Genomic DNA, 23,983 nt, shown 5'->3' on the forward strand with positions numbered 1-23,983 from the left:
CAAGCCACACAACAACCCATGATTTCTGCCAAAGGCTGATTTCTGCGTTGCAAAGGAAAAAATAAGAGAGCCCTGGCAACTTTTCTGACATCTTAAGCATTCTAGCATGCAAATAAGCAGGGACACAGTGATTGGACCGAAAATATTCAAAGACATATTAGTCTTAATTTTCTAATTTTGAAGAAAATTATAAGCCCATGGATTAAATCAGTTCAACTAGCCACAAGTGAGACAAACACAACAAATAAGTAATAAAATTGCTAAAAAACACTAACAAAATAATTACTATAAAGGCAGTTAGAGAGAAACTGGATACTATTACAAACTTCCAATCAGAACTGAAGGAAGGCAGAAGACAGAGCACTAACCGCACTTTAGAGGGATTGAAAGGAATGGGAAAGAGAGAAATGGCATAATGACGAGGAGTCACTTGACTAAAAAATTATAACAATCCTAAATTTATATTACTTGTACTAATAAAAGGACTTCAAAGTACTTGAGACAAAAATACCAGATACGAATGGAGAAATATACAAATTAAAAATCATATTGAGAGACTTAAATATTATTCTCTTACTAAATGCCATAAAAGAGTGACAGAAAATCAATGGAGAAGTCAGGAATGGTGGCTAGTGCCTGTAACTTCAACACTCAAAAAGCTGAAACAGGAGGATCACCATTAGTTCAAAGTCAACTAAATTCAGGACAGCTTGGGCTACATAGTGAGGTCCTATCTCAAAAACAGCACTGTAAAGTTAGTAGACATAAAGAAGACTTGGCAGACTTTGTGTATAATATGAATATATCCTATTCAATAATTGAAAAATCATACAATGTTTAGATACATACAGAATGCATTCCTAAATATTTAAAACTTAGACAACATACTTTCCCACAATTGTTAAAATCACAAGAAAAATTAGAATATGTTTGGCTCACAATTAATGTGGAAATCATGGGAATTTATTGACCTGCCCAATACTGAATGACTTTCCCCCATTCTGATTAATAGCAATTTTCCTTAGGGTAAGGGAATGTTGGACACAGTGAACACCTAGTTAACTTATAGAAAACACTCATATCCTATCTGAACACTGCTGCTGAAGCCTTGGCTTCTTCACTCGCTAAGCTCCCAGGATACTTTCAGTCTCTAGGGTTAGGCAGTTGTGGAACACTAGTCTTAAAGAAACAAGACCAGCTCAAGAGGAAGAACTCTGCCTTCATTAGAGGTTCCTGGGAAGACAGCCATTCCAGGTCACTCCACAATAAAGTTCCAGGCCAGTATCTTTACATATATTATCAGTTCCCAGCACTGACATGATCCAGACATACAAAGGCTGCCAGATAGCTGAGAACTTTTAATACCACAAGCAAGTAGCTAGAAAATAAAAGGAGAAAGGGAATAATTCCATGCCTACTGCACCAAGATCTTGGAGACAGCTGTCTTCCATTAACCCCTACTGCATGGTCCTCTTCCATCCTGCCAGTTCTTGTCTGTCATGAGTCTTTCTCTGTCCTGCCAGCCAGCTCCCATATAACTACATGGAGACTTATTATTAATTATGAAAGCTCGCCCTTAGCTTAGGCTTGTCTCACTAGCTCTTATAACTTAAATTAACCTGCTTTTATCAATCTACGCTGTTTTTTTTAACCTCTCTTTCATTCTGTATGTCTGACTCCCTCCATGTCTTGTTGGTGTCCCCACCTTTCATCTTCACAGAGTCCTCTCTGTCCCCCAAAGTCATGCCTAACCTCTTCCTGCCTAGCTCTTGGTCATTCAGCTCTTTATTAAACCAATCAGAAGGCACCTTTGGCAAAGACACATTTTTCTTAATGTAAACAAATATTCTGCACTGCTTGTCAGTTTCCTTCCTCATAGTGGATACTTATTTCCCTTTCAATCCTTGGAGTCTTCTTAAGGGCTCCCACACAGGGAACCCATAAACTCCTGCTTGTTTTCTTAACTTAGGAAATCAGTTCAGAAACAACCTCTAAAATTATCTTCAGTTTGGATTCTCTAAACTTACTCTCTAGACTTCCATCAGGAACTCTGACAAATGGAGCTACTGGCACTCGCAATGGTATTTATTTCCTGCCCTCTAACATGCTCATATTTACTAATGTATGTAGACCCTTGATATCTGGCACCCACTCTACTTATCTAGAATGATAGCCGCCGTAATGTAATTGGCCCATCAAAATGATCAAACCCTCTTAATCATCTATACTGAACGAAAACAGGGATATTTGACATAGCCCAGAAATAAGGCAGTGATTTAAAAAAAGTATGCTGCTGTCTTTCCCAGATGAAGATGATTCGATTGGTACAAAAGAGGAGCACCTTTAAGATCAATAAAGGCACAGGTCCAGGAAACTCCTCAGACGTATTTGGTAGCGATACCATAACTGAATCGTAGCGGCAATTGACATCCTTGTGCAGTTGAGCTTACAAAAAGCTAGCTGTTCTCCAAAGTCACCTAGTGTCTGACTAACCCAAAAGGAACTCCAGTGGCAAAGTATGAATCACCATCCCTGTACCTTCTCAGTCTTTGATGCTGGCACAAATCTCTTTGGTTTCCTCGTGGTTTAGTGTATGTCTTCAAATAACAGAGAATTATGATGCTTTTTCTCTCAGAACACGTAGGTATAAGGAATTCATATTCAAGTTCAAATGAATGGCTCAACAAACGTATTCCTTTTACTCACTTGCAAGTATTTTTGGTGTTTCTGATCCTCTCTCTAATGTATATGATCCAGAAAAAAAACCATTAAAGAATCAAAAGGAGTTTCATGTAGGAGATTATTGGAGGACTTGGGGTCTTTTTGGCATGTTTTAGTCAGCTAAAGTATTACAGTTTCTTTTCATTACACCCTGAATCTATTTGCTCAAACATGAAATTAGCCCTAAATCATGTTTAATTAACTACCTTGCTTTTAACATCACACCAATATTTGAGCTCCTTCCCCAGGGGACTGTTGCAATCATCAGTATGATTTTGCTATGTCTTAAGGTTATTATTGCACCAAAAATCAGAGCTCTGAATTAAATTGCATGTCAGTAGAAAAATCAATTTACTAAAAGGAAATTAATTCCATAACCAAAATTTTATGAAAGCAATGGATCCATGAAGTGAGTTAAATCCCTACTAAGAATAGAACTGAATATCTGTCTTTTCCAAAAAGGACTTACCAATGTACTCCAATTCATGATAAACATTCACTGGGAAAAAATTCCACTAACTAGTAAAATAGGGATCTTACATTCTATGGTTGCTGAAAAAATCATAAATTAGCACAAGATTGTCAGTAATGCTTCTGAATAACAACAAGGTTGGGACTGCCGTGTACTGTAGTGATAAATGTATCAGAAGCTGGACTTTTACTGTGAGGCTTTTACACTTTATCCAGACCTGAAGTAGACTTGCTGAATCATCACAATTGAAGCAGGATAATGCAGGTCAGTGGTGACTCGGCTAATGAAAACAAATTCCAAATAATTTTTTTTTTATTCAAAGTGATTTTATTGCTCGTGTATACAAGGGAATTTATGCCACTAAAGCAGAGGCTGTGGATGACTCATATTTCCAGTTGGGTGGGAGGACCCGCTTGGTCTTATAGTAACGAGCCAGCCGGTGAATTCTGCTCTCTATCAGAATCAGGCGGAATTTAGCATCCTTATCCTTTCTGTTCCTCTCATGATGCTTTCGGACAGCGACTGCCTTCTTAATCAAATGGTAGAGATCCTCAGGGAGATCAGGGGCAAGGCCTTTGGATTTAAGGATTCTCAAGATTTTATTACCAGTCACAAAACGGACCTGGGCCACACCGTGCGAGTCCCTCAAGATCACACCTATCTGGGAGGGAGTGAGGCCTTTCTTGGCCAGTTTGTAAATCTGTTCCTTCACGTCGTCAGACGTCAGCTTCAGCCACGTGGGGACGCTGCGGCGGTAGGGCAGCGCCGACTGGGACAGGCCCTTCCCGGGAACGTGCATGCGACCCATGATGGCGGAGGTCTGGCAGCAAAGAGAGACCAAATTCCAAATAATTAATGCACTCTTCCTTTATTTAAATGAAAATGTACACATGGAGGGCAGGAGTGCACTCAGTTCCTGGAAAAAGCCACAGGCTTGCTCACGCCCATGGGGTTGGATAAAATGACTTTACAGAGGACTCAGCATTGCTCAGTCACTGAGAAACCAATTGGCAAAGGAAGTAAGAACACATTGCCAGGGCAACAGGCCACATGCATCTATTCCCGCAGCAATGGCTTCCAGTTAATTTAACCCTAAAATAGTTCTGTAATTTGCCATGGAATCCAGGACACTGTGAATTACTGAAAGGATAAAATAGTAAAGGGAAAGATTGGATAATTTGATGTGAATTAGTAAGGGTGCTATTTTGCTGAAGGGACTTTACACTATTTTCTTTGCAAAAAAATTGTTAAATTATGTCTATTTTTAAAACAATTCCAATTTGAGTCTTAATATTTGTAGCCTTCAGAAAAAGCAATGAAGAAGTTGGGGAGATGGAAGTCAGGGAGACAGCTATCAGGGAAGTCAGCGTGTAAAATACCTGTTCTGTAAGTATGAAGACGTAAGATCCACTCCTCAGGGCACACACAAAAAAGGCATCTGTGACATCAGTGCTGGAGGGGCAGGGCAGACACAGTCAAATCCCTGTTGCTCACTGGATAGCCAACTTGGCAAAACAGGTGAACTCCGGGTTCACCAAGAGACTGTCTCAAAAAGTAATGTGGAAAGTCATCCATTGCTGACTTTTCACACACACACACACACACACACACAGAGAGAGAGAGAGAGAGAGAGAGAGAGAGAGAGAGAGAGAGAGATGTGGGATGTCCTTCTGTCTATGTGTTGCTATAACTGGATAATGAATAAAGCTGTTTTCATGAATGGCTTAGCAGAGTAAAGTCAGGTGGGAAATCAGAACAGAGATATATATAGAGAGTAGGCAGAGTCAAAGTAACTCAGAGAACCCCAACTAAGGCTAACACAATTTCCTCTCCATCAAATTTTATTCATAAAACTGAAAGAAACAATCAATGGTCTGAGCCTCATAAATAGAAAATATCCACAAGGTTTTTCACTCGTGTTGTTCTTGCATAACTGCACCAAGAGGCAATGCTGAATTCTAAATAGTACCTACGATTTCAAGTTAGGTTTTACTTCTTTGACCTAACAAAACGTTATTTAATATCTACAGAAGTCTACAAAACAAAAAAGTGTTTATCTTGCCATTTGACATATTTCTTTGAACCATTTAGGTTTCTGTCTTAACATCCTTCCAGCAGAATGATCCTCTTGTCGCTGCCTCCTTACACATTTTCTCTCTGTTTCATTCATAGAATTTATTTCCTGTATTATTGAAGAGCCTTATGTTTGGCAAAGCAAGACATTAGATCTATTCTGTTCTATACAGATGGCACTGTGGTGGTCCCACCTCTCTCTCTCTCTCTCTCTCGGTTTCTCAACACAGGGTTGAGCAGCTTTGGAGCATGTTCTGGAACTAGCTCTTGTAGACCAGGCTGGCCTCAAACTCACAGAGATCTGGCTGCTTCTGCCTCTCAAGTGCTGGAATTAAAGGTGTGCATCACCACCACCCGGCTCCATGGTTCCACTTTTAAAAGAAAAGTCAAGTGCTCATATAGTCCAGATATTTCACATATTTCAGTCAACTCTTGAAGCCCAGAAATATGAGAGAGAGAGAGAGAGAGAGAGAGAGAGAGAGAGAGAGAGAGAGAGAGAGAGAGAGAGAGAGAGAGAGAACAGAGCAGCTTGGGTTGTATGCCATGGCATTGAGAAAGAATGGTTAGAATACAGCTCTTAGCAAGAAATCAGATGACTTTTCAGGCTCAATAGAAGGGTTTTGTGGTTCATTAGTAATGCCTTTCTTGGCCCAGGAGGAAAGTGTTACAGAATATAACCCTGTTTAGGGCATCCTTTGACTAACCTCTTTGTCTTTTTTTTTTTTTTTTGCCTGTTAACTTAATGACAAGTTTTTATCAATTGTATCCTGTCAGATTAAAAATAAATCAGAAAATATATGAAATCCAACTTGTTATTATAGTAAAAGTTGTCAAGAGGAAGAAACAAGTAACAATAAAAGATGTAGTGAATTAGTAGATGTGAATCTTATATTCATCTCTCATTTCAATGAATGGAAAAAGGAGAAAATAGAATACGAAAATGTGAAAAAAAACCATATAGGATTCATTATTTTGCTTTCCCTACAATTAAGAAAAGATGGTATGTTATGAAATTATAAGAATGTAATATGGATAATTATTAGAAGATTTACATTAATAATGTAATACTCTATGTTATTGAGTAATGAAGCAAGGCTAAGCTTAGAGAAAATAAAGATGGGGGGAAAAAGAGTAGGGTGAAAGTGAAAGAATAAGAAAGTCACTATAAAGCAAGAAGTACCCAATCACTCAGACTCCTCTCCCTCTCAGGAAAGAGAGGTCAACTGATAGCTCCAGGGACATGTCACTGGATCCCATTCCTCTTTTGATGTTCTCACCAAGAAGGGTTTAACTGTCCTTTTCTTGATTCATTAGATGGTCACTTCAAAGAGACCCTAAAAGGCCAATATTTGCCTAAACAACTCCCTTGCCTAAGTAAATCTAGACAAAAACCCCAAAGCAATTAATCTTAAATTTCACACATTATTGCCTTTGGCCCCGTCGGTGACCTTAGCCTACAATACTGATTGCTGCTTGCCTCCCAATATGAATGTCTCCAATGATCATTCAGACAGCAGAAGAGAAAGTTATCCAATCTGATACTGAAGATGGACCAACATCAAGGGTTAACCCAAGAGAAAACCTCGGACTTTAGAAGATGTGCTATGACTTTACCATTTACAGGACATTTCCAAGTAAGACAGGAATGGTCCACACTTGATCTGTGACTCAAGATTCTGCAATGTGAAGATGGATATACTATTTAGTAACAAGTAAACTCAATCCATGAAATTAAAAAGGCATCCTTGTTCTAACAAGACCAGTGGGACTTCTGTGCAAGGAGAGCACAGCCATCTATGATGTTTATTTCTCAATACAAAAGACTAACAAGCAGAAATATCCTTCTCAGTAAGTGTGGGGACTGTTTAACATACTAGTAATGAAAGATACACAAGATAAAAGAAGAAAAATACAGAACTCTCATAAATTTAAAAGGGCTAAAATATAGCATGCAAAGTTGGTAACAAGTAGCAATGAAGGCACTCTGTCCTAAGCAGGAAGGCACCTATCAAGTTTAAGCTAGCCCAAGACACTTAGAGCACTGGACCCAGAAAGTTCCCATTATTTTTGTTTGACAAACAAATTAACACACATACAAATACTTGGTGGGGGCTATAATGAATAGAAACAGGAAAGAACATGATGCACATTTTTAATCTCAGTACTCTGGAAGCAGAGGCAGGTGGATCTCTGAGAGATTGAGGTCAGTCTACTCTACAAAGTGAGAACATGTCTCAAAGAACAAAACAAACAAAACAAAACAAAAACAGGAAGGAAGGAAAGAAAGAGGAACAGTCTGATGACAAATACTGGGAAACAGACCAATGACATACTTATGACTGCAATATTTCACCATAAATAAAATTTCTAACAGGCAAACATCCAGTAAAAATGAAAATGCACTATTAAACTGTTGAACTGGTTAGATTGCTCAGCAAGTAAAGGCATTGCCTAGCTACCCTGAGGACCCTAGTTCAATCCCCCGCATCCCTGAAAAGGCAGAAAGAGAGAACCAGCTCCACAGAGCTGTCACTGATGGGTCACACACATGGGACATCAACCCCACCACATTAAAACAGGTTTTTTTAAACCACTGACAACTTATAAATAAGCCAAATGTTCAAACTCGGTAAACAAAAGAATGCCTTGTTTTCTTTATAGTTCATAAAATTGAAACAATGCTTACGAAAGATTTGAAAATATGAGATTTTCAAGTAACACGATGAACTTCAAAAGCTTACAAGTACAGATACTTGTTAAAAGTATCATGAAAACGTTGAACTGAAATTTACATTTCAAAAGCAATATTTCTAAGGGTGGTGAAAGTGGAAAGATTTTTTTCTATCCCCATGATTTCTGTGGTTATTTTACAGGGGCCATATAATGCTTTTATAGTAAAATTGTCATTTTGTGAAATGTGAAGAGCACCTTTGGAGAAATAAATCTCAAAGAATATCAAGAGAACACATCTAACCCTGGAGCTCTTTTCCTCATTAATGTCTGCCTATGTTCAAGATGGATTCTACATTCCCAAGTCAGGAAGGCATCACCATAACACATGTCCAGGTCAGGAAGGTACCACCATAACACATGCCCAAGTCAGGAAGGTACCACCATAACACATGCCCAGGTCAGGAAGGCACCACCATAACACATGCCCAGGTTAGGAAGGCACCACCATAACACATGCCCAGGTCAGGAAGGCACCACCATAACACATGCCCCGGTCAGGAAGGCACCACCATAACACATGCCCAGGTCAGGAAGGCACCACCATAACACATGCCCAGGTCAGGAAGGTACCACCATAACACATGCCCAGGTCAGGAAGGTACCACCATAACACATGCCCAGGTCAGGAAGGTACCACCATAACACATGCCCAGGTCAGGAAGGTACCACCATAACACATGCCCAAGTCAGGAAGGCACCACCATAACACATGCCCAGGTCAACCACCATAACACATGCCCAGATCAGGAAGGCATCACTATAACACATGCCCAAGTCAGGAAGGCACCACCATAACACATGCCCAAGTCAGTCCAGCAGCATCATGAAAACACACAGACAAGTATTTTATTTTGAAATTTGTGAAATCTAAATTAAAATTCCTCTACTCCATTATCCTCTGTCCTTGCTGCTACAATCAAGATATCAACAAATTGCTGGTATTTTAGTCCATGAAAAATTTCCAACAGGGGGATGGAGAGATGGCTCAGTGATTAAGAGCATTGCCTGCTCTTCCAAAGGTCCTGAGTTCAATTCCCAGCAACCACATGGTGGCTCACAACCATCTGTAATGAGGTCTGGTGCCCTCTTCTGGCCTTCAGGAATAGACACAGACAGAACATTGTACACATAATAAATAAATAAATAAATAAATAAATAAATAAATAAATATTTAAAAAAAATTTTCCAACACTAGCCAGGCATGGTGGCACATACCTTTGATCCCAGTACTCATAAAGCAGAAGCAGGTGAACCTCTGTGAATCTGAGACCAGCCTGGCCTACATAGAGAGTTCCAGGACAGCCATGGCTACAGAGAAAGACCCTGTCTCGAAAACAAGCAAACAAACAAAAAAATCAAACATTAAAATAATCTTAATGACTTGACATCAGTATAATTCTATTAACATTAGTGAACCTGTATAAGTCCTTTATATTTTTGAGAGTTGTCTTTGGATGACACTTAAGATAATAAATATTCAGAGTAAATGAGCTAATATGATCTAAGTACTATGTAATTATAAACTATAATTGAAATGTTGATTTAAAACTTTTTCTACAGTGTTTCTGACCTTGTATTTTTTTCTTATGGCATATTTAGATCACAGTACGCAAGCTGAATAATAATGTTCCTTTCCACTGGTTTTGTTCATGTCATCTATTAATTATATGGATTTTAAAAATGTATGTTACAATACTTTCAACAATGGGCAATATAAAATATGTCAAAAGTCACATGAGATGCAGTAAGATATCTTATTCAAGATATACTACTGCATACTCACTAGGATTGCTAACATCAAAGCCATAGAACCACAAGTGTATGCATGTGAAGAAATCCAAACACTTATACAGTGTTGATGACAATAGAAAGAGAGAAAACAACCAGCATTTCCTCAAAGGGGTAAATGCAAAATTACAATATGGCCCAGGAATTAATTCTACTACTACATGGAGAAAAAAGGAAGATGTGTATTCACACAAAGACCTTTCATGTGAATGTTCATAGAAGCATTATTCCTAACAGCTAAAAGGTGAAAATTAAACTAGATGCCTACTGCTTGTGAGTGGATGAGCAAAACAGGACATCTCCATAATACAGAATGTCATTTGTCTATAGAGATACACTTGAAAACATTATTCTGAGTATAAGATGCTAATCACAAAGACCACATATAAAATATATAATACAAATGTATTCTATTTCATTGAAACATCCAAAAAAGTAGATTAATGGTTACCTAGGGCTGGAAGGGGTTGTGTGACCCCTTCAAGTGATTGAAAATAAGTATAGTTTGGAAGGAACAGTAAAATATTCTAAAGCAGATTGGGATGATGATTATGTACACTGAATACACTAGAACAACTGGATTGTGTGGGTTTTTATATTTATTTTTTCTTCAAGACAGGGTTTCTCTGAGTAGACCAGGTTGGCCTTGAAGTCAGAGATCAGCCTAGCTCTGCCCCTCAAGTGCTGGGATTAAAGGCATGCACCACCACTGCCCAGCTTAATTGTCTATTTTAACTGGGTTAATTTATGAGATGGGCATCTCCATAAAACTGTCTAAATAAAGACTGAGTTATAGTCTTATGTGAGCCACTTGTATTATACATTATGATAGTTTTGAATAAGAAACCTAGTATTGACAAAGGTTTATACTATTATAACATTTTAATTTTATAACAAATTAAACTTACAATACCTGCCTCTGTGAGAATTAAAGTGTTTGGATAATGGAAGACTTTTATTGTCTTTTCTTATAGCACCTTTCTTACATAATCTTCTCAATTAAAAAGTATTGCTATTGCTTCGTCAAGCCAAAAGAGTACAGATTTAAAAGATTTTAAACAAATTTAAAAGATTCCCTAGAGATATCTAATAGAAGAGTACTGGGGAGACACACAAGAAGAATGCCAGATACTAGTAGAATTAGAGGTAGCAGGGTCTACAACAATCCCAACTCATCAGGTGACAGGACCATCTCCTCCTACCAGTTCATGTAGTCTCTCTCTCTCTCTCTCTCTCTCTCTCTCTCTCTCTCTCTCTCTCTCTCTCTCTCTCTCGGTGTGTGTGTGTGTGTGTGTGTGTGTGTGTGTATGTCTGTGTGCGTGTGTGTGTGTCTGTGTATGTGTTTCCCCACCAAGTACAGTACCAGACATTGATGCTCAAGTAATGAAAGCCTAAGATACTACCCTGGTCCCAAGAGCTCACATCTGGAAGGTAAGAGTGACATTGAAAGGGAGATCAAGACATAGGGAATGCTGTTCGTGAGGGAGTGAGGTCCAGATGCAGAAGGCATCTGCATCAGGGTCATTAGAATACTGAATCTAACAGCCACTGTGTTGATACTGTCCAAAAGCTGTAGCCATCAGCTTCCAACTACCCTCTGAAGTGCAATGCCCAGGGAAGAGGAAAGAACAGGAAGAGAATAAGAGAACCTTGGCTAGTGGCTTCTCTGTTTTCTTCACAATGGTCTCAGGGAGGAAGAAAGTAGAGAATTAAATAGTTTTAAAATTCAATCAAAACATTGACCAACCTAAGGCACATCTGCCTCTAAAATATTGGGTATCAAATGCTTGCATTGGTTGGTTTGACTTTGATGCCTCGGGCCCAAAGTTTGACTAGTGTAATGTCTACGTGGTAAGGAAGTATTCACTTTTTTTGTTTGTTTGTTTGTTTTTTTGAGACTGGGTTTCTCTGTAGCTTTGGAGCCTGTCCTGGAACTAGCTCTTGTAGACCAGGCTGGCCTCGAACTCACAGAGATCCGCCTACCTCTGCCTCCGGAGTGCTGGGATTAAAGGCGTGCGCCACCACCTCCCAGCACGAGTATTCACTTTTTGACTTGTGTTCCTTTGCATGAGTTCAATCAGTTTCAATGTAGGTACTGTAGCAAACAAGTTTCCACTACAAATTTAATATTTATTGCTTTGAGGTAAGCCTCCTATTTCTTCAGTTAATAGTTAATAACAACAAAGCAAAACTGTTAAGTTTGTGATATTTGTTTTAAGATCATTCCTACTTGCCTATTATTCATAATTTTTATTGATTTAATTTTATGAGTATGGTATTTTGCCTTCATGTATGTCTGTGCACCACACATGAATGTGTAGTTCAGAATTCAGAAGGCGGCACTGACCCTCTGGAACTGCAGTTACAGACAGTTGTTAGCAGCCATGTGGGTGCTAGGAATTGAATCTGAGTCCTCTGGAAGAGCAGTCAGTGTACTTATCCATGGATCCATCTCCCTAGCACCCTTTTAATATTAGCCATTGAAGTAAACTTTGCTTGAATTTTATGCAGACAAGTAGAAGGAAGAACAGCCCCAGTGTTCAGGGATAAGTGTTGCCGTGATTCACTGGATTTTTTTCCCAGTCTTTCTTTCTCTAAACTCTTGATATATTGTTTTCTTTATGCAGCGTCACTATGAGCACATGGTACGCCACGCAGTATTATGGAGCCACCCTTTCACAGTGGCAGCCTGTTCCCACCTAAAATATAACCCCATTATGCTTATTCAATGGTTGGACTTGTCCAAAAGCAAAAACAAGTCACTCTCATCTATGTATTGAAGCACCTTCCTTCATAGCCCACTACCACACACTAAATAGCATCGCCACACACTTTATATGTTGACTGTCCTCTTCTATGTAGGAACCACAACAGCAGCCACAGTGAAGCAGAGCTTCAAGGCATCCCCTGAGACATTGGGTACTAGCCTGGTCACTTTATGAGCCTGGTCACATGCTTTGGCCCATCCATTTCCAGAACATCTCCTGTGGTTCAGTCCACTGGTCTTCCACTACACCATAAAGCAGATAAAATCCCTGTTGAAGACTGTTCTTACTGTTCCTTTAATTTATCATTTGTTTTCCCACAAGTGTGGGAAACCATATAAACACCCATCTGTCCATTGCTTAGCTTGGGGATTACTCTGGGCCTGGTTCCCTAAGGTTCAAAACAAGCTCCTCGCTTGGCAGCAATCCATGGTCTTCCAGGCTGGCTTCTTACTGCATATCTTCTCTGTATGAAACCCCAGGCTGGCTTCTCTCAGTTCCTGCTCTGTCCTGGAAGTCCTGTAGGATGCTATTTCTGGGTCTTGCCTTCATCTCCACCCTTCACAGAAACAGATAGGTGACTCTACAAGGCCACACAGCCCAGGCCTAAGGGAGAGACACTCATGTAGCTCACGACTCTAAGCAAAGCACCCTAGCAGACTAACTTCATGACCTGGACACAAGAAAAAAAAATAATTGCCCGGTACTTCCTTTACATTTAGACTTAAACACAAATATATTAAGAAATCATTCAAATCTGAATGTTTCCTCAGAGATTTTGAACCTGTGCGAGGATGCTGAATTTCCAGAAGCCTGTCTTGCTATATCTCTTCCTATTCTAGAACAAGTCATTGTTGGTTTAATCATGTGACTCACCCAGCTGCTTGTTTGTGTACACTTGAACACCATGCAAGCGACAGTCTTTCTTTGTCTCATGACAAAGCACTTGGGATTTCCTTCTGCTGCGGGGTGACCAACAATGTACCTTTATTGGAGACAGTCAGCGAGTAAATACAGCATAATGGTGGCTGCAATGTCTCACCTGAACTATGAAGGCTGGCTTTCTCATCGCTTGGCTATGGACAGAATGCAAATGGCCATAAAGTACTATAATTAAAGGAAGGAGAAGGATCCTACTTAGGCTGATAAGATCTTTGACTTCTGGAAGGGTTTTATTTTCCCTTCTTTAGTTTCCCTCTCTCTGAACGACTGTAAACATCAGTGCAGTTGCTGTCCAACCAGCGGCTAGCCAAGTGTGGGAGTCTGGTTGATGATCATGTACATGTCCAGAATATCATATGTAATGTTTATGCATTTATCAAAACTTCATATGGGAATGGAGGTGGGTCAGTTCCGTCAATAGAGAACTTGCCTTGGAGACAAAGGACAAGAATTTGATCCTCTGAACCCATGTGAAAACAAACAAATGAACAGAAAGCCAGACAGGTGTTAGGTGCTTGAAATCCCAGGACTAAGAAGGAAGAAATGGGAAGTCCCCTGGGTTTATTGGCAGCCAGCCTAGCTGGATCAATGAAAGATCTTGCCTCCAAAAGAGGGGGATGGGGGGGCGCACAGGGACACGACAGACAGTATAGAAGCCAAGCTGTCTACTACACACATGTTCATGCTCACACACGCGCCTCATGTGAGTGCACGCATGCGCGCGTGCACACACACATTTTCCTCTCTATCTCTGCCTGTCTCTCTGTCTTTGTCTCTCTGGCTCCTTCTGTGTGTATCTCTCCATTCCGGCAAAATGCTGATGAGGCACCAACTATGCTAAGCTCTGACCTTCAAAAAGCCCAGTCTTGGTGAAGAAAGCAACGGCCAGAAGAAATTCTTGTAATTTGAGTGTGGAAAGAAATCACCAGTGGAAACAAAGCCTAGCACCATCTAAAGCAAGGAACGGGAAGGACAGGAGAGCGAGGGTCAGAGAAATAACACTCCTGGGAAATGTCAGTAACATCACACATAGAAGAATGTACGTGTGCAGAAGGCAACATCTGCCAAAAAGACTGGAGCATGCCCTGCCTCGCGGACAGGCCTCAGCTCCTCAAGGCCCTAATGCATACGCCAGATGAGGAAGTTGCATTTCATGCTCAAGTCATGAAAGTATCTTGATTGGAGAGAAACTTGGTTCCTTGCCAGCCTTCCTAACACCCCCACCTCTTTCGTCTCCACCTTTTAAATGCAGGCGGTTCTCCCACAGGCCTCAGCTGTGGTGCTCCCAGCACCTGACACAGCAGCTGTGGAGAACATCTGCATCATCTAGCTTGTACCCTGTGGACTGGCAGCTCTTCCTCATCCTTCCTGCCTTTCTTATTCCCTATTCTATTCTCATTTCTCATATGGTAGCTGTTGTCCCGGCTTTGTTACCACTTTTGAGTTCTCATTCTCTGTTACTGTTGAGTCCTTACTTGTTTGTGGTCAGGTGAATATATTGACCTTTGCAGTTTCAGGTGACAGCAATCTCATTACTTTAACTGCTATCAGCAGATCCATCTGCAGAGTTATTTACTTAGCTAGGTTCTCACACAGATCTGCTTATGATAATGATGATGATAACAATTATTCTTATTATTTATTATTAATCTCTAGGAGTGCTGGACTGTGTTAAAGAATTTTCTTGGGGTGGAGATGAACCATAGTCTCTCATCGTCAAAGGCACTGACACAAAAAGGCAAGAGATTTAAGCATAAAAAGAAGAGCCTCAAGCTTAGTCTACTTGTGGGACTCCTAAAATTGGGAGCAGGGTCTGTCTCTACCGCTTTGGCTGGCTCCTGGGAACCTATTCCTCACACCAGATTGACTTGCCAAGCCTTAATACAAGGGAATGCTTTATTGAAAGGGAATGCTTGTCATGAAAAATATAGACTAATAAAAAAGTGTGAGTCTTGGATTCAGAAAGGTTACTATCCATCTAATTTAGGGGAGGTTCTTTATATAATGGAGGGAGTAGATGCCCCCCTATAGTTTTGTGAAGATTAAAGAAAGTGAAATACTTAAAATGCTTTATGCAGCATCAAATAAAAGGTTGCTATTATCATTACCACCTACACTATTTCCTTCTACAACCAATAAAGTCAGGCAATAAAGTCAATGACCTAATTAAGTAAGAGGTATGGATGATCCTGCATGGACTAGGGGGACCCGATTTGAAGTTAAGAGTCAATCTCAGAATCAGATATATCACTTACCTACCAAAGAGTTAAGAATGATGGAGGACCCCATGATCTAGCTTTGGGTCTGTTCCAGTCTTATATAAGGGGACAGGACTTTGCCAGTAGAGATTCTGGATGATTGATATAAAGGGAAAATGCCTTAACTACTGAGCTTTGTGATCTCATGAGTACCCGCCCCCCAGCCCACAAGTCAAAAAGGAAACACAAAAACCCGTGTGTCACAGCTGGAAGCTATATGCCCGGAGATTCTGATGATAACAATGATATCCTATTTAACAAATCTGCCCCAAAGAAATGACTGAAACTCAACACAACCATTAGAACATCTCAACTAAAGATTAAAATCAGGGTTTGCTCCTTGCATTGCATTAAGCTTAGAAAGCAGTTCAGAGTTATATATCAAGTTAAAAAATATTACAGTTTTGCAAGGATTCCAATAAGCAGGTATGAATTTCTGATCTGCCTGCATCTGCTAAGGATCGGAGCCATCTCAGCAAACAGTATGTTTGTACTATCGCCACAGGACAGAAAGCACACAAGATTAGCATCTCTTGAAGGAAGAGCCTCGAAAGCAAACAACACATGCATAACATGCTCAGAGCTATGGAAGAAACTGAACTGAGAACAAAAGTCAGATTTAGCCTACGTTTAGATGTCCATTTCTCATGCAGTCTGGGTCTTTGCAATGAGCAAGTAACAGCAAGGAGGAATGATAATTTCCCTCATGATCCTAGAGAGAAAAATCTTTGTTTTCCCAAATCAAAGTAATGATATAGAACTCTTAATTTGCACAGACATTTTCTAAAACGGATTCTGATCTCAAGAGATGAAATACCATGAATTCTAAGCTAACATAATATAACTACATGCTCTCCAAGAGATGCTAAAAGATCACAGAATGTAGTTTGTATACTTAAAATTATTTGATTTGATTTGTTGCCTAATATCCTCCAAAGGGAACTTTAGTATTTTCTCCTTTAATTACTAGTTCCCACCAAGAAATTTGCCTTAAAGACTTTTCTCATTTATTTTCTTAATAGGCTTCCTTGTGGCTTACTATATACTTCATTTGGAACTATAGGAATGGCTTGATCCTCCAAGCACAGAGATCCACAAAGGCTTACTAGAAAATCCATTTAAAAAGATGAGAAAATCAAGACTACAGTTTTGAATACGCACCAACAAGTAGAAAGAGCAAGGTTGAAAAAAAAAAGTTAGTTTTTTCCTTAGGACTGAAGGAATGTAGTTTACATAATTTGTCTCAACTATGTAATTTCTCTAAATTAAATATAAAATTAATGTTTTGTAGGAATAAAGTAAAAGCTATGAGAAAGTTCTCATAGAAGAGAAGAAATTGAGAAATTGTTTCACATTCTAATATCCATTCTAACTATGAGGTATGAAATGTTGTCACCTATATAGCTAAATAATTTAGATCAATTATTTATTGATATCAATATGGTATTTTATTATACAAACCTATTTTTTTAAATGGAATAAAACTTTCATTATTCAAACCACAAATAGCCACATTTATACTGGGAAAATTTAGGATGAAAGTAATCTTTCATTAAAAAAGATTACCTCTCAAATATCCTTTAAAAATTAAACATAGAAATCATTAGTTAATTTAATACAATTGAAGGGAAGTATTAACATTCGGATGGCATTTTAAAAGGCTGAGACCATCAGCTCTTCAGAGTTCTCACTGGGAAATAGATTCAGAAGTCCATAAAAAATTAGTAAAGAGGATTTTCCAATTCTGATCATCTCAATTCCAAACCCATTTCCCCACTTAAAAACAAATGCAGGGTCATGCTTCCAAGCTTACCTTCCTCTGGGGTTACTGACCTCCTGTGTCGACACTTCCAGACCTTGGGGACTGAAATGGACTGCCTGTACCGTGGGTTATAGCGGTAGCATGCACCCATGGTGCCGAAGGGAGGTGAGCCTGTGGTAAACATGATGGGCTTTCAGCACAGCCCGGGAAGAACTGTGTGGAGAATGTGGCTTCCCTCTTCCATCACAGGAGCAACTGGTACAGTGCCACCTGGGAAGAGCATCTGCCAAGAGTAATGAGTCAACCTTCTGACTGCACGGTGGGCAGACAGGTTCCACTACCTCACAGTGTGTGTGTGTGTGGGGGGGGGGGGGAATAAGACGCTTTATAGAAACCAACAGTGTTTTTCAAGTCTTTCCTTTTGTTCTCTGCCTTTTCAGGCAGAGATTACTTCATTATAGAGGAGATGTCTTCGGTTAAACCAACAACTTACAAGTTTTGACTTTCGTACTTTTAATATCACTCAAAACTAAGTTGTCTTGCTTGAAAAGTGAGTGTATCTACTATACCTGTCTTCAGAACGTTAGGAATTTTACTTCTAGGTTCTGAAAGACAGCCCCCCTTTCCCCAAGCTTCACGGTGACTTCCATCACTACATTTCACACTGGATGTAATCCAGAATTCTGAAAAAAAACCACTGTATAATTGCCTTAATGAGACTTTGTGTTTATGTTGTGTCTTTTATCTAAAGAGCTCAAAGCACTTTGCAAATATATCTTATTAAGCTCCACAACACCCCGTTCAGGAATGCTATGCTAAGGATTATTATTATCCATTTTACCAGGTGGGGAAACAGAGAGATTACCAATTAAATGACTCAATTTGAGGTCACAATGCCAACTAAAGGCAGCAGACCGCGGGGCTCTTAACTCAAATCCCAAGGACATGTTCAACCGAGCAAGAAACCTTCCGGACGTCATAAGTTTTAGTTCTTAAAGACAGTCCGTTCTTCTTTTGCTGTACATGTTTAGACAACAGAAAACAAATTAGAATATGTCACAAGTTAGGTCACACCGGCTAGAGCTAGTACAAGTACCCGCTCAATTCGTTTTACAGTTCTGTTTCCAAGGGCCACCACCAGGCCCTCCACTGCTGGCCCAGGCCCCAGCTGGTGTCCATGCACGGCATAGAGCGGTTAGTCAGTGAGTTTTTCCCGTGCCTCAGGAGTAAGAGGACTGCGAATCAGGCACCTATCCCCCAGTTCACCACATAGAGATGGTGGTAGTGTCGTATCTTACAGAAAAACTCAAAACCTCTGCTGCAGAGGAATCAATCATAAGAAAACAGTGACAATTGCATTCTCCATCTAAGACTTGCAAGTTTATAATCTGATGCATATTCACTGGGAATCAATACAAAATTATACAATTAAAAAAAAAATGAATCTATGTTGTCGCCTCCTGAGATTTGCGCTCTTCTACCAAGGGATGTGTGAATATCCCCAGGCAAGGACACAAATACTCGCTTCTGCAGGTTAATTTGGCTGTCTTTCCATCTGGCAATATCTCTTCCCCATTGTTATTTGTTAGTGTGCATATAGCCACACTGTTCTTTTAAGTGACTACATTTACATTTCATGTGCATATAAAAATATATAAAATTTATGCTACCCTTTCCTATTTTATTTGTCATTTTGGGCATTTCTTTTTATGTACTAAGAACTTCAGTAAGCATCCTTGTATGTTTAAATGTGTGGGATCTGTGAGGTATTTTTATATGTTTCCCATTATTATGTAATCTGACTCTAAAGCACGACTGTTGTTCTCCACTGCTCTGTACAGAGAGCTGCTTATAGTATTGCAAGTTTCAGATGGAAAAAAAATTGTCATCTTTTTCTTAGAATTATTTTGCAGCAGAGGTTTTGACTTTTCCTTTAAGATACCATACTACCATAATCTATCTGAACTCAAAAGTGTGAAATGGGGAGAAGGTGCTTGCTGATCAAAAAGAGACACTGAGTTGAATCTCTAGTGCACACATTAAAATGTTTTTTTAAAAGCCAGGAATAGTGGGCTGTAATTCTAGGGAAGCGGGAACAGGTGAATTCCTGGGACTTGTATCCTGCTGGTCTACCCAGTTGGTGACCTCCAGGTTCAGTGAGATACTCTCCACAAGCAAGGTGGAAAGCAAGTGAGAAAGATATACAACACTGACTTCTACAAATGCAGACACACACACACGCACGCACACACACACACACACACACACACACACACATGTAAACTAGAGAATGTTTCCCTTGGACAGATGGAAAAGCAGCTAGCAAAGGTTGTAAGAACTGAATATACAACCACCCATCTGTGATTTATAGTTCATATTCCCCAAGGGCTTAGTTCAACAACAAAACCAAATCTTTGTCTTTTGCCAATAGACAGGCTAGCAGGTTTTGTGTCTTAGAGAAAAATGTGTTTTGCAAATAAAGCCTCAATCACATGAATATCCTGAACATGAATGTCCTACGATGGCTTTGTGCCTCTTCACCTCCAAATCACATGGGAGGTAAATTGAAACCAATACCAATAGTGTTTTCGGTGTCCTAGACTGGAAGGCCAACGAGAATGTCTTCTTTCCAGTGGGATTTGCCACTGTGTTAATCTGATCTTCAAAAAACACAGGCTCGGAAATCCTATGTCTGTCTTCTCATTTCCTAATAATTATGTAGTTGGCAAGATTACTTTTTAGTCTGAAGATCTTAAGGAGCAAAAGGAATCAAAAGCCTTCGAACAGTCAACAGCCGAGTGGGCCTCCCACCATTGTTCTTATTAGTGGAATCATTTGTGCACTTACTAAATATGTACTTTCGGGCAAACAGTGTAAATCATATGCAGCACTGCTTTCTAACAGCTGAGCAGGGTCAGGGCCACAGCCGGAGAGAGAGATGAAGAGTAAGGCTCTCGAGACACGGCCAAAACCTCCTGGGAGCTTCCAGAGCTAAGTAAACAGTGAAACAAGTTGTGCACAGCTGACAGCTGAAGCGTTCTGCCTTCAGTCAGCAGAAGCCTAACCTGACTTACATTCCTTTTAATAGTACATGACTTAGGAATGCTTGTTTATTCTTACATAGTGCAATGCTAGCTGCTCCTAGTCTTTCCAAAATATCGCCGTGTTCTCTAAGCTCAAGTAACTACATGACTGTGCTTTTCGGGAAGGAAGTTGTTTTAAAAGCTAGCAATTCTTTACCAATGGTCTTCCTGAGCCTGAATGTTGTAGCGTGAAGGTGAGGTGGTTTAGAATGGGTTCTATGAAAGTTCTCCTGCTTTTAGGTCATATACAATAGTCCTGTATTTCAATGTTCTGCCCACAGACAGTTTCATGCAAAGTTTTCGAGTATAAAACAAGCAACAGAATAAACAACCAGGCCAACACCCTGACATCACCTTCTAAACAGTCCTGCAAGGTGATGTATTAATAGGTACTACTAATGGCCATTGACGACATGTGGGATGTGAGAAAGACCTTTGTGTCTATGTTAAGCCTACGAAAGTTGAATTTGGTCCTTGCTGGCCTAGTTTGTTCCTGCAAACAGTTAAGGATAAGGTTCTCTGTTCAGACTAATGCCTTCAATTTGCTTCATAATCTGAAGGGAGAAAGGATTGCTAATATTTTATGTGTCAGGACAGTGAGAGAATGACATGGTAAAGGATTATAATTAATATAAAGGACTGTAACATCAATTTATGAAGCATTATATGTCCAGCATTGATTTAAATGTTATTATCTATCTATCTATCACCCCTTACAACCACACCACTAAGTAATCATTACTAATACTTCATAAATGAACAGGTAGGACATAGAGTTTAAAAGCTCTTACCATATTCACATAATTTAATAGGTTTAGAGACTATCCATACCCTTTTAACTAAAGCTCAAAAGGTGGAATGGCCTATAATCCTCCTCTTGCCCTTAATTTCAGATTATGAAGCCTACTTAGTTATTCTGGCAATATCTTCTATAGCCTGCCCTTGCTCTTCAGTTCTTATTACCCATTAGCCTTCCCCTTTCTTTCCACAGTTCACTCTGACATCTGGCTAATCTTTCTGAGTCAAGCCTGAGAACATGCCCCTCCTCAGATCAAAGGCCTTTTATGACCTTTCATTATCTTTCAAATTAGATAAACACTCCGGCATAGGACATTCAAGTCTCCCTTCAGAATGTAGCTCATAGACATCATTAATCAATGCCTGTTGAATGAATACATGAATGAAAGCAGTAGCTCTTGTAAGAACTGTCACAGTGCTGCATATATCTTTAAGGCACAAATAACAAGGTTGTCTAGAGTCTATTCAGTCTTAAATTCAATAATGCCCAGAAAAGGTAAAACTTAAAAGCAGCCTATGTGAGCAGGCAATACTGTAATGTTTGTTGATCAAATAGAGATATCTATTTGAGTTCCAATTTGCAACAACTGTATGTCTTTTCCCCACATCCTTAGCCTAATATTAAGGTGTGCTTTCATCCTTTTGACCTGTGGGTCTCTCTGAGGAGAATCATTATGTTGTAAGTAACGTAGCACTAGCAGAACAGCATGCATTAGGTCCTACAATCCCGAGCTCCAGTCTTATAGGCACAGTTCAGGCCAGTTACCTCAATGATATATGCCATCTGCATCTCTTGATTTTGCTTTCCCCTTCTAGTACCAAGACAGTTATTATAGCCTAGGAATTATATCCTTCTAGCTCAATTAACATAGTTAGGAAGTAATGTTCCAGAAAAGACAGGGTCAACCCATCAGTGAATAGGCCCTGTGAACCCTCATTGCACAATCCTAGGTTGCAGAGGTCCCTCCAGCTCCGGGAAGATCAGCGTTATTCTAACCATACAAAAAGCGAGGTGGAAAGGAACTTCTGAAAGGAAAGCAGAGTGCCATTCTCAGGCAGAGAGGAAACAGATGTGAATGCAAGAAAAGAAAATGCTGACATCCAGTGTGAAAAAGTTGAGTCATGACTTTGAGGACACAGTCCCTTGCTGGGCTGTTAGAGCTTCTCTAAATCACTCAGAGATTCTGACGAATGAGGAGGCACCTTCGTTCATTTCACCCGCCTTCACTGTTTGCTTGAGAGGATGTGGTCCAGCCCCTACCTGTAATAGGAAAAGAAGGTACCTGGACCTCCTAGAATCACTGCATGGGGTAGAGCACAGGGGTATCTTTAAAGCGCTTCTGTGATCCTAAAACGCAGTCACAGGTGAGAAACCCTGGAGAGAACTTTTCCATTGTCACCATCAACACATAAAGTACTGCTATAATTAATGCCACTGTACCTATCTTGTCACCTAATAATTAGATAATACATGCTCTCCTAGAAGAGGAATCTGAGAAGCTTGCTTTCATCTTTAGAAACTGGTCCACACACTATGGAAGAGGAAAGACTAAAATCAGTCAACCCCTACACACAATGAATGGCACTCTTATTACATTCTTCTTGCAGAGTAATTCGATACTAAATAAAAAAGGGGGTGCTTGATTTTTTATTTTCACACATTTATTTTCAGTTAGGAAGGGAATCGTATCATGGTGCCTTGCTTGCCACAAGGGCAAACCTTAAAAATCCTACGTGCTGCTCTTCTCTGCTGAGGCTTTGAAGTTGAACTCAGAGGCAACTCAGTGCGGGAACATACAACACTCCCCAAGCCCACTTCCACTGTCCTGAGATTTTCAGATAATTTAGTGTGATGGAGTTTCTCTGTACCATTCCTCCCTCTAAAGCTGCCTGACACCTCATCGATGAGATTTCAGCCAGGAAGGACACATAGAGCTCTCAGGTACAGAGGTCAAGCTTTTAATTGCTCTAACAGCTCAGTTCAAGCTCACTGTCCGTACATTGGTGCAGTTTCTCAAGGACACTCTTGTAAGGTTTAGTGATAATCTCCGACAGATGGGAAGCCATGTGTGTTAACTAGCATCGTTTGGTAGAACAATTTTGCCTTAAAAATCCATCTTGGAGATGAGTGCTAGGGGGAACAGGCTAGACTCTTCATGGGTTGTAAGCACTAACCAGAACAACGCAAGTGAATAATCACGCAGAGTGAGTTTTCAGTTGTGTTTACAAATTGTGACGTTTGGAGTTCAAATACGCAATCCTCAAATTTTGATATCTAAATTGTATCTTTAAATGGCAAGTTTTGTGTGGTGAAAGTTTTGTAGGATTTCCCACGGTTTGAGTGAGGAAGGCTCCATACCTTCACACCGAGTTACTGAGTAAGAGGTTTGTTAATATTAGATGCCTGGAGGCCTTACTTCCTAAGCAGAAGTTGGCCACTTATAGCCTGAAGAAAAATGCCAGATTGCGTTCTAAACTATCTTTTATAGACTCTCTTTTTGTGGTTAAAAAGGTTCTTCTTTGCAATAAGTCACTAAGTTGAGACTGGCTCCTAAGTGAGATGGTGATAATGATGTCGACCTTGTAGT

The 23,983-nt window shown here is 39.8% G+C and overlaps 2 protein-coding genes across 3 annotated transcripts in view; both read right to left on the minus strand.

Moving 5' to 3' along the window:
* Fmn1 (formin 1) overlaps window positions 1-23,983 on the minus strand; it is a 370,006-nt gene that overhangs the window by 275,687 nt on the left and 70,336 nt on the right. The gene's annotated exons all lie outside the window — the stretch shown is intronic.
* LOC130881184 (40S ribosomal protein S13-like) lies at window positions 3,506-4,024 on the minus strand. Its single transcript, XM_057780545.1, has one exon. The coding sequence runs from the start codon at window positions 3,999-4,001 to the stop codon at window positions 3,546-3,548; it is 456 nt and encodes a 151-aa protein (XP_057636528.1). The 5' UTR covers window positions 4,002-4,024; the 3' UTR covers window positions 3,506-3,545.

The sequence above is a fragment of the Chionomys nivalis genome, chromosome 9 (assembly GCF_950005125.1).
Source record: "Chionomys nivalis chromosome 9, mChiNiv1.1, whole genome shotgun sequence".
Lineage (NCBI taxonomy): Eukaryota > Metazoa > Chordata > Mammalia > Rodentia > Cricetidae > Chionomys > Chionomys nivalis.